This window comes from Schistocerca gregaria, chromosome 8 (genome assembly GCF_023897955.1).
Source record: "Schistocerca gregaria isolate iqSchGreg1 chromosome 8, iqSchGreg1.2, whole genome shotgun sequence".
NCBI lineage: Eukaryota > Metazoa > Arthropoda > Insecta > Orthoptera > Acrididae > Schistocerca > Schistocerca gregaria.
The window spans coordinates 328,329,909-328,342,066 of NC_064927.1; the positions used below are offsets into that span (position 1 = coordinate 328,329,909).

The 12,158-nt window shown below is 40.5% G+C and overlaps 1 protein-coding gene across 1 annotated transcript in view; it reads right to left on the minus strand.

Moving 5' to 3' along the window:
• The window catches only part of LOC126285179 (odorant receptor Or2-like), a 103,228-nt gene extending 92,851 nt beyond the window's left edge, over positions 1 to 10,377 (minus strand). Inside the window, exon 1 of the mRNA XM_049984487.1 lies at positions 10,237 to 10,377. Coding sequence (XP_049840444.1) covers positions 10,237 to 10,377 — 141 coding nt within the window. The remainder of the gene's footprint in view (positions 1 to 10,236) is intronic.
• Between the last annotated feature and the right edge of the window lie 1,781 nt (positions 10,378 to 12,158).

The window sequence follows — 12,158 nt, forward strand, 5'->3', positions numbered from 1 at the left end:
TTCTACCTTCTGTTCTATTTCTCTCAAACGGCCCTGAATCGTATTTGTATTACCACTACAAACAGATTCTATTCATGATACTTTACGGCTTAGGACTACATTTTCGCCCTTCAAGTCTACGACCGTTTGATTTGCCTCTCATGGGTATCTTTGCAACTTTTGTTTATTTTACACTGATCATTACTTAATTTAATGACTTCAGCCTAACTCACAATACCAAAGTATCTTGAGCCTGCATGAGATCATTTATTTTCACTACTTAATCATCAATCTTATGATTAGCCTCTTGCTTACACTTATCTAATTTTTTATCTCATTCCTTACCCTCATGCTCAATTCTTTTTTCACAAGCCCCTATTCTAGCTTCATGAGAATCAACCCTCGTCTCTAAACGTTAAAACGTACGATTAATTTCTGCTTTCTCCTTGTTTGTTGCTTCTATTTTATCAGCAAGTAATTTTCGCGCGTTCTATAATTCGTTTGAATCCTTTTTATTTCTTTTTGCCCAGATACTAACTCCATTAACATTTCAACCACACTTTTATCATTATCTTGTGTAGGCACTGTATCAGCTGATGCTGTTCCATGGCTTAACCTATTTGTTCTACTTGTAGATTCATTAGCAACGATAGTGTCAGAGTCCCCACCTCTGACATCACCATTCACCTTATTTAACTTATTATAAACATTCATGTCATTTACATCAGTATCCACCTCTCTAATTCCACTATCGCTACTATCTGAAATTGTGTTTTCTTGCAAAACTTCCGTTTCTACATCAGATGATTCTGGTAAACAGCTGTCATCCATTTGATTTTGTACGCTTTCCTCTTTACTTATAATACTAATTTCATCTGGCATGCCTTGTAATTGGCTTACCTCTTCCATTTCGTTACCCTGAGGCTGCACTGTCTCTGTACTTCTAAGACTGTACCGCATTTTGCTTTCCCCCCGACATTTTGTTTTTAAGGAAATTATTACGAAACAATTTAAAAATATTCTTAAAAACCCCTACGGTTGTCAATACTAGCTTCCTCTCTCTAGCTATAAAGTGATAAGCGTACACGCTACCTTCCTCCCCGGCGCGATGCTACTACCCGCCGCATTCTCTTTGTCGTGTCGGCAGTCTTCAGCTGCCATAGACGACCACAGACGTCTGTCCATGCCGTTCGCCACTCTCTGACGTTAGACTGAAGCTGGTGGAGGCAACAGTTGTTGCTTTCAATTCATTCACCTCGCCTGCTGCACGCTGCTCAGATAACTGCTCCCCGAATCGTTGCTTCTCGTAGCGGTGAAATGAAAATAGTCCGTCTGGACCGTGCACACACTTATAACTTTACCCTTCGACCTGCGTTTTCGCGTTTTCACTTTCGACTACGCGGAGCCATTTCAAACATTTGAACCAACTATGAAATGAAATGGCACCCCATACCATCATTTCTGCTTGTCGGGTCTTAGGTTGGCCGACAGTCAGGTTAGTATCGCACAGCTGTCCAGGGCGTCTTCAGACACGTCTTCGGCATGGTATCTCATTGAATGGAGTAGAATTGTCTTCCGTGAAGAGTTCCTCTTTGAACTGAGCCCCGATGACCAGTGAAGACGTGCTTGAAGACGTCTCAGGCATCCGTAGGGTACCAACCTGATTTTTCAGCCTCCATATGGATCGACAGCCAAGAGTAATGGTATGGAGTACCATTTCATTTCAAATCAGAACCCCTTTGATTATCAACCGCAATACCCTTACAGCACAGCTGTACGTCGGCGATATTCTATGCCCCGTTTTGTTGCCCTTTATTGCAAACCATCCTAGGTTTATATTCCAGGAAGATAATGAGCACCCGCACTCGATGCGAGTTTCCCCTGCTTGTCTTCATGCTTGTCGAACGCTACATTGGCTAGCAAGGACGCCAGATCTCTCCCAAATCGAGAACGTTTGGAGCATTATGTGCAGGGCTCTCCAATCAGCTCGGGATTTCGGTGGTCTATCGCGCCAATTGGACAGAATTTGGCACGACCTCCCACAAGAGGACGTCCAGTAATTCTCTCAATCAATGCCAACTGCCTACATAAGGGCCAAAGGTAGACCACCGAGTTATACTCTTGTTGAATTTGCGAAGCTCTTTGTCTCGAATGTACTATCTAGTTCTTCTGAAATTGTAATCATTTGCTTTTCTGTAAATGTAAATCACGTCTGCTGATTCCTGGCCCATTCAGATCATTCCTTAGTAGTGTCTTACCACAGCGCACGCATGGAACAGATAATATAACAAAGTATATATCTTATCACAAAACGCAGACCACGTCACAAAACGCAGACCACAGTTATTAAAGTAGAAGCACTTTATGAATCCCAAACCATGGTAATTGATAAATGATAAAGGGCGGAAAAAAGGAAGAAATATTCTGAGAAAAATCCTTGGACCAATGTGGGAAATTGGAATTTTTGTGAAGGAGAAATGGAAGAAAATGTACCAAATCATAGAAAAAAGGGAGATATGAGCGAGAAACGACGACCTCATTATTGCAGTCAGCTATATAGAATGACACTAACAGGCACTGACAATTCTGGAATTAGCTTATTCATGAAGATCTGAAACATTTAGCTACCGGAAATGCATGTAGAGCAGAAATAATTTAGCACATATGAACAATAATGATAGGTAGAAAAAAATCAGTCACAATTTGATGCGAAGCTTCCCCGTGAAGTTACAGCAGAAACAGAACAACTAAACACAAACACAGTGAACGGATGAAGAGTTACTGGAAGAAAAATTAGAGCTACAGTTGTTTGTTCTGGCTTCTCACTTCGTCCAGACGTTTGTTGGTCTCCATTTCACCTGCCCTGTGGATTACACACACATTAAAACAAGTTTTTTGTCACCTCGGTTCCGAGAGTTCAGAAACCTGTAAAGAAAATTGGCATAGAGATCAACATAAATATCATTTCCGTCCTTTTTATTGCTCGTGTAAACCATACATTCCATGTTGTACCACAATAGAGCGAGACCTTCAGAGGTAGTGGTTCAGATTGCTGTACACACCAGTACCCCTAATACCCAGTAACACGTCCTCTTGCATTGATGCATGCCTGCATTCGTCGTGGCGTACTGCCCACAAGTTCATCAAGGCCCTGTTGGTCCAGATCGTCCCAATTCTCAGCGGCGATTCGGCGTAGATCATTCAGAGTGGTTGGTGGGTCACGTCTTCCACAAACAACCCTTTTCAATCTATCCCAGGTATGTTCGATAGCGTTCATGTCTGGAGAACATGCTGACCACTCTAGTCGAGCGATGTCGTTATCCTGAAGGAAGTCATTCACAAGATGTGCACGATGGGGGCACTAATTGTCGTCCATGAAGATGAATGCCTGACCAATAAATTTGCCGATACGGTTGGAGGATGACATTCACGTATCGTACAGTCGTTACAGAGCCTTCCATAACCACCAGCGGAGTACGTCGGCCCCACATGATGCCACCCCAAAACAGCAGGGAATCGCCATCTTGCTGCACTCGCTCGACAACAAAAAGGCGTTCAGCCTGAATGGGTTGCCTCCAAACACGTCTCCGACAGTTGACTTGTTGAAGGCATATGCGACACTCATCAATGAAGAGAACGTGATGCCAATCCTGAGTGGTCCATTCGACATATTGTTGGGCCCATCTGTAACGTGCTGTATGGTGTCGCGGTTGCAAAGATGGACCTCGCCATGTTCGTCGGGAGTGAAGATGCGCATCATGCAGCCTATTGCGCATAGTTTGAGTCATAACACGAGGTCCTGTGGCTCCACGAAAAGAATTATTCAACATGATGTCGTTGCTGTCAGGGTTCCTCCGAGCCATAATCCATAGGTCCATTTGGAATATTTTTGGGGGCCATCTGCATCGTGCTGCATGGTGTCGTGGTTGCATAGATGGACCTCGCCATGTGATTCGGGAGTGAAGATGCGCATCATGCAGCCTATTGCGCATAGTTTGAGTCGTAACACGAGGTCCTGTGGCTGCACGAAAAGAATTATTCAACATGATGTCGTTGCTGTCAGGGTTTCTCCGAGCCATAATCCATAGGTCCATTCGGCATATTGTTGGAGCCATCTGTATCGTGCTGCATGGTGTCGTGGTTGCATAGATGGACCTCGCCATGTGCTTCGGGAGTGAAGATGCGTATCATGCAGCCTATTGCGCATAGTTTGAGTCGTAACACAAGGTCCTGTGGCTGCACGAAAAGAATTATTTAACATGATGTCGTTGCTGTCAGGGTTCCTCCGAGCCATAATCCATAGGTCCATTCGGCATATTGTTGGGGCCATGTGAATCGTGCTGCATGGTGTCGTGGTTGCGTAGATGGACCTCGCCATGTGCTTCGGGAGTGAAGATGCGCATCATGCAGCCTATTGCGCATAGTTTGAGTCGTAACACGAGGTCCTGTGGCTGCACGAAAAGAATTATTCAACATGATGTCGTTGCTGTCAGGGTTTCTCCGAGCCATAATCCATAGGTCCATTCGGCATATTGTTGGAGCCATCTGTATCGCGCTGCATGGTGTCGTGGTTGCATAGATGGACCTCGCCATGTGCTTCGGGAGTGAAGATGCGCATCATGCAGCCTATTGCGCATAGTTTGAGTCGTAACACGAGGTCCTGTGGCTGCACGAGAAGAATTATTCAACATGATGTCGTTGCTGTCAGGGTTCCTCCGAGCCATAATCCATAGGTCCATTCGGCATATTGTTGGGGCCATGTGAATCGTGCTGCATGGTGTCGTGGTTTGCAAAGATGGACCTCGCCATGTATGTAGGGAGTGAAGATGCGCATCATGCAGCCTATTGCGCATAGTCCCTTTGCAGTCAGTAGTAGCCATTGGGCGGCCTGAGCGAGGCATGTCATCGACAGTTCCTGTCGGTATCTCCTCATGTCCGAACAACATCGGTTTGGTTCACTCCGAGACGCCTGGACACTTCTCTTGTTGAGAGGCCTTCCCCTCACAAAGCAACAATGCGGACGCGATCGAACCGCGGTATTGACGGTCTACGCATGATTGAACTACAGACAAAACGAGCCGTGTACCTCCTTCCAGGTGGAATGACTGGAACTGATCGGCTGTCGGACCCCCTCAGTCTAATAGGCGCTGATCATGCATGGTTGTTTACATCTTTAGGCGGGTTTAGTGACATCTCTGAACAGTCAAAGGGACTGTGACAGTGATACAGTATCCACAGTCTTCAGGAGTTCTGGTAACTGGGGTGATGCAAAAATTTTTTTGATGAGTGTATGATACTACTTGTTTCAATAGTTAGTGGTCACTCATTTATTTCTAAATTCCAGAATGAAATTTTCACTGTGCAGCAGTGTGTGCGCTGATATGATACTTCCTGACATATTTTAAAATTATTTTGCCCATCTTTGACGTCATTGTCGCACACGTTTTCACTGTGTCGCTTTCTTGTCTGTTTGCAGTTCACCTTAAGCTAACTTTCCGATGAGCTAGACACGTTATTCTTTAAACATAGCCGAGAAATGGACGACCCGCATATTAATTCGCTTTCTTATCTGGTGTGTGGCGGAGGATCCTTTGTGTACCACTGCTATTTCTGCCTTTTACTGTTCCACTCGCGAATGGTTCGTGGTAGGAACGATTACTAGCAAGCCTCCGTGTGTGCCCGGTTCTCCTCAGTTTTTATCTTCACGAGACTTACATAGCAGGAAGGTACATATTGAAAAGCAACAGAAATAAACCTGATATGTAGCACAAGTTTCTGTCTTAATCTCATGAAAATATTTAAATCAACAGGACAACATAGGACACACAAGACCAAAAACGGGAAAAAATAATTATTTAAATAAAAACCTTTTCAATATAATACGTTTTTAAAATTGACTGAAAAGTAGCAAATAATTTCTCCTAGAACAGATTCCTAACCTTACACAGATAGTCCTGAAATTATGTGGTAGTGGATTTTTAACCGCTATGAAAATACTTGTAAAATTTAAAACGAGAAACCTGGGGCTCAGGCAGCGATAATAGTAAGGAGTGCAGAGAGCAGCTGTCTTTGAGAAAAGTCACACAATTCACATCGTTTGTAGTGCAATAAAATTATAGTGACATAGGTGAACTATTCTCGCATCAGTTATCTGTTGCATGCGCCCCACATTTTCAGTTTTAAATTTCACAAGTACCGTCATAACCATCAAAAATTCACAAGTAAAAGTTTTCAGGACTACCTATATGGGTTTAGGAATCTATATAGGACTAAGAGATATCATTTATACCTTTTAGTCCGTTTTAAAAACGTGTGTCATCAGAAAGTTTTTATTTATCTAATTTTGTCAGTTAAAGAATGTGTGGACAAGTCTTGTAATACATTTATAGCTCTGTCTGTAATAATGTTTCAGCTTCCCATATATTGTATTCCTCCTTATAAGAATGGACCCAGATAAATTATATCTCAAAAGTATCTCTTTTCTGGTTTTATTCTTAAGTTTAAAACAAACCACACACATTTGAATATCAAAGCTAAAGACGAAAGAAATCATCGATGATCGATGAAATGGTTCCACTTCATATCGTCCATATAGCAACATAACCTCCAGAAAACAGACCACATACATTTGACTATATATATATATATATATATATATATATATATATATATATTGTATTGTATTGTGTACACATATATATTGTATTGTGTACACTCCCAGTACGGTTAGTCATAGGGAAGTCTCAACTATGGAAGTCTGCAAGGAAATAAGATATGACAGGTAGTTTTTCTTCCATATGACATATAAAAATGTACTGCTCCTTAAATGTCAATAAATACGATATTACAACCATAAACAAAAGCAAGAACTCGACAGCATAATTTTTGAAGAAATTTTCACAATTTTACTGTAGATTTGTGTTCATTTACGTCACACAGTCATGATTTCGCCTTTGTAGCCATTCTCAAGTGCAATATGAAATTTCAAAAATGTCTGACCTGTATAAAATAATATGTCATCGTTGAAATAACCTTCATATCATATCTATGCAATATTTCATCCATATCACGCGTCTTTGGTATGTTTTCTAATACTTTAATACGTTGCCTGGTTTATAACACCGAATAAATATTATTTCGACTATGACATGTCATTTTAGATACGTCAGACATTTTTTAGACTTCAGATTGCTCTTGCAATGATATAAATCCGAAATCATGATTGTGTGAAATAAATGAATACAAATCTCCAGTCAAATGGCGGACTTTTTTTTTTTAAATAATTTATGTGACTGCTGTCCTCCAAGAATAAAAAATGGATAGTAACTTACTATAGTACTACTGGCCGACTTTAGATATCTGTCACCCCTAGAGTCTAAGGAACCATACCAAGAAGCTATATGAAATGAAGCAAACATGTCATATCACTAGTTTGGTCTGGGTTAATCAAATGTTCAGATGTGTGTGAATTCTTAAGGGACCAAACCGCTAAGGTCTTCGGTCCCTAGACTTACACACTATTTAAACTGACTTATGCTAAGAATAACACACACACCCATGTCCGAAGGAGGACTCGAACCTCCGGCAGAAGGGGCCGCACAATTTGTGTTAATCCCTAAGTATTCAGCCGCGTGTTCCCACACACTGACACTGTTTCTTTACGCATCGTTTGTGTTGTTTCTTAAGTGTGATCTTCTAGAGTAGGAGATTGTGAAGAAAGCGTGTGGAGTGTGACGTCTTGCACGTTAATGATACTGAAAGATAAGGGAAAGAATTATGCTTGCACCAGCATAGAACCTCACTTCAAGAGTGCAACACTGCACATGCACAGTATTTCGTCAGAATACCGCTACAAATCCATATTTTCCGGTTTTCTGACTAGTCTTGATTTGAAACACAGTCTTCGTAGACGATGTCGCCTGATCTCAAACCGAACTCACACCCTATACCGTCGCACACTCAAATGTATCCGCTTGGAGAAAGTGAGAACACGAAATAGGCCTATTGATTAATACCAATTGTACCTAGAACGGTTTGTCATGTAATCTCAAAACTATTTCGCATTCACCGTTTTTCTCTTGCAACTGAAAATGTCAGATGGCTATAGGTGCTGAAAGCTTCCGGTAGCGTTGTACCTATTTTTTTTTGATAATTTTTTTTCTCTTATTACGAGCCAAATCTCTCACACTACCAAAGAGTGAGTATATCATGTCTGGTGTCCATTCCCAATTTTTTTCAATAGTTTTTAGTTTTGTTTTGTAATAAATTGTGCTTTGTATCCTCCATCCTCGCACTTAGACCAATTAAGATTAGTCGCCATCCAGCCCATCATTACCCGCACTCTATCCATGATTCTGCGCGCGTTCTTGCAGACGTATGTGGCCAGATCCTTGAGAAAGGGACACATTTCAAAATCGCATCTTGGATGTAATAGCAGCTGCCAACGTGAAAGAAACTTAAACCAAAAACTTTGTACGTATTAGCAAATACGTGACACAAGCAAATGTTATTCGAAAAATCGGACATCAGTGAAGAGCCGCGTCAATTTTTACAAGTTAACTGTAGTTCCAATGGTACTTTACGGAATAACAACTGAACTCTCTCCGTAACAGACCAACCAAGGGTCCCGTCATGCGAGATGCTATTTCTGAGAAACACTAAAAGGGTTTCCAGCTTAAATTCACGACAGATATGAAGAAATTCGGCGGTGATTAAATTTTTCCCGTAAGTAAGAACATCACGAAATACAGAGAGAAATAGAAACACTCTACATTAAATAACAGTCACAAATAATTTTTGGCTCGCTGTGAAACCCCAGTTAAAATAAAAATACTATTTTCTACGATTTAAATAATTACTGCAGCAGTCACAGTGAAATTTCTCGCAGCTAAAAGTAAGCGCAAGTGGATTTAATTTAGCAGCTAAATTTGATTAATCAAATGACGCATAAATTTATACCAGATTATGAGTATCTGCAGTACATCTTTATATTCTATGTATTTGGATTAACGCTTATCAGAAAGATCATAGCTATATTAATCGCAGTCAGTTTGGTGTAGCCCACACTCCCTGACAAATATGAAAACTCGTAACACTCGATTGCAAGATATACGGATAACGAGATGAGAATATAGTGTTAAGCAAACTATTAGGGAAGTAGTATTCATTCACGATACTAATATATTCCGTGGTCTACAGCTTCTTCTAAAAAAACTCCTGTTCCAGTCGAATTAAGTATTCTATTACAATATACATCGAAAAATTTTAACCAAACGTCATTTATTTTGTAACTCAGTTTGGTACTGGAATAGAGTAAAACGCATGTCAAACCTTATTAGCTCATGACACATAATAGAAATCCTCACTCCCCAATGCCCGTACCTGTAATGGTATCTGTTCCTAAAAATAAAGAATCGTTTTAAATGGACTGTAAGTTATAAAAACAAAAAGGTTAATTTTTAACGTATAATTTTCCTTGTAAAATTTGCCCCCGTGTCTGTGGTTCTAAGGGTGTTTCTGTATTCTGGTGCGAAGTTCTACATCAAAGGCAAGAAAAGCAAGAAACTGTGAATCATCACAGTTAAAAATATATCTTATTTGTCATCCCAACGCATCATCTATGTATCTGAATCTGAAGACTGAAAATTCGTTCTAGCTGCATTGTTTATTGTAAACAGTTCTTTGTTCTTACAATGGACATTCTTTTATTATACCAACTGTACTTTCATCTTTGGCGAAGACTACATACCTATAAATATTTTTACCTTCCTTAAGAACTCTCGAACGAAATATGTTTGTTTGAATGTGCATTTTAATGCCTCAAGAATCCATAACAACAATCAACATGTAGATAAAAATTAGTTGTCTCAAGCAACATTAATATATGTCTCTTGTAGTTTCAAGCATCCTCACCATAAGCAAAATTAAGCAGTGGATATTCAATTCTACACATTCGAAGCATTAATTCGCTAAATAATAGAGCACTCACACAGAAAACTCCTGTTGCACGATGGATAAAATTTAGTATATAATATGATTTTACATCTTCACACATTTTACAAAAGTGTTTTCGAGGTAATTATGTGTATCTCGTTTATCTCTCTGTACACACTCGGCAGACCACGGATTCAGTATTCGACATACGTGTTCCTTGCGATATCACGACTTTAAATGTGACAGGCTTTCTCGCACGAAAAAAAGAAAGAAAGGGTGGTGCCCTGAAGGAGTCATAGAGATCAGCCATAGTGTAAGTCATACCTTAGATTCATTATATCTGCTCACTGGCACTGGAACAGTCCCCTTCATAGGCAAATTGCCGTTAATATATGAAGAGCAGACAATGTATCCACTGGAACAGTAAATACGTGACAGGCCGTGGCCCGTTGCCGTGCCTGACATAATCGCTGACAACACTGCGTCCGTTGCTAACGAGCTCGTTCGAACACATCAGCCCAGTCGACCATTTGGTTAGTGAGTTTATCATGACTTTCTACTGTTTACATTACATATATTCACAGGACACACCAGGAAGAGCAAGAAACAAAAGTTGAAAAGAAGAGTGCTTTGTGCACCAAGATAGTAGGACCCCGACTGGTAACATTTTTATTAACAGTACTCAGGATGATACAGTTAATCTGTACCCTATTATTAATGGACCCTCTGATGATGATAAAAGATTAAAGTAAATAAAGTTACAACTATAAGACAAGTTAATACGAAGCAGCTAAGCTAAGCTTACATGATTGTAAGAGTAGGGTCAAAGACGTGGCACGAGATGAACAGTTTACAGAAAGAGATGCTAATGCCAAATTCAGTTTATTCCATAGTCAATTCGTCTCAGTATTCCAAAGTAGCTTTCCTAAATAATTATCCAGAAAATCCATTAAACAAGTGTAACCTATGGATAGCTAATAGCGTCAATATCTTACGCAAAAGTTAAAGGAAATTTATATAAAGGCCAGAATAAGTCAAGGTCCGAGGTTACATGCTTACAGCAAAAAATATCGTGATATTTTAAGGAAAGGCATTAAAATGTCCAGAAGTATGCTGAACTTGACAAAATTACTGATGCAGGAAGTAAGATTAAAAGTATGTGGGATTTTGTCAAACAGGAAGCACGATACCCAGTAGGTGTATTAGATACCATAACAGTTAAACCAAATGACAGCGTTGTGACTGGTAACACTGCACAAACACTTTTTGCCCTCTACATAAAAATAGCTGATTATGACTATTTCTCGTATGCTGAATTAAGATTAGATTTTTTTTCCTTCACAACCAGCTTTTTCTGGGTACCAATTATTTTCACTGTCTCTGAAATATGCTTAATTTTGATTGAAACAGGTTGCAATTCATATGCAATAGGGAAACTTTCTTCTCTTTGTGTATTTGGTTTCTGTGTTCGTCCCTCTAGCGTTATCTACCATACGCACAGGTCACTCTTCTAACTTGTGCTATCAACTGATGAGTTTTCATTCAATTTATAAGAAAGAGTACTGATTCTACTCTATAATGACAGTTACTACCGTTGTGTGTGTTGTGCTTGTGCGAAGTTCGTGATATACAAGCATATTCTGCCAGAAACATCTTTACAAAATGTCTAGGCAACGTGTAAAAAACGTCCGCAGCTCGTGGTCTAGTGGCTAGCGTTGCTACCTCTGGATCACGGGGGCCCAGGTTCGATTCCCGGCAGCACTGGGGATTTTCTCCCCGGAGACTGGGTGTTTGTGTTGTCCTCCTCATCATCATCATCAATTGTGACCGTGGCTAGACTGGACAGAGTAGAAATTGGACTGTGGAGGAATAGGGACTTTATAAGTGTGCTGATGACTATGCAGTTGGGTGCCCCACAAACCAAACATTATCATCAACGTTTAAAATAACCCCAGTATGTTGTTTTACGCAGGTGGGAAATACATTGTGAAAAGTCACAGACCAAATCTTACTCCTGTAGTTGAGAATGCACACGAATTGTATTTTTGCTGCATAGTTCGGGACCAAGACAAATGGTTCAAATGGCTCTGAGCACTATGGGACTCAACTGCTGTGGTCATTAGTCCCCTAGAACTTAGAACTACTTAAACCTAACAAACCTAAGGACATCAGACACATCCATGCCCGAGGCAGGATTCGAACCTGCGACCGTAGCAGTCGCACGGCTCCGGACTGCGCGCCTACAA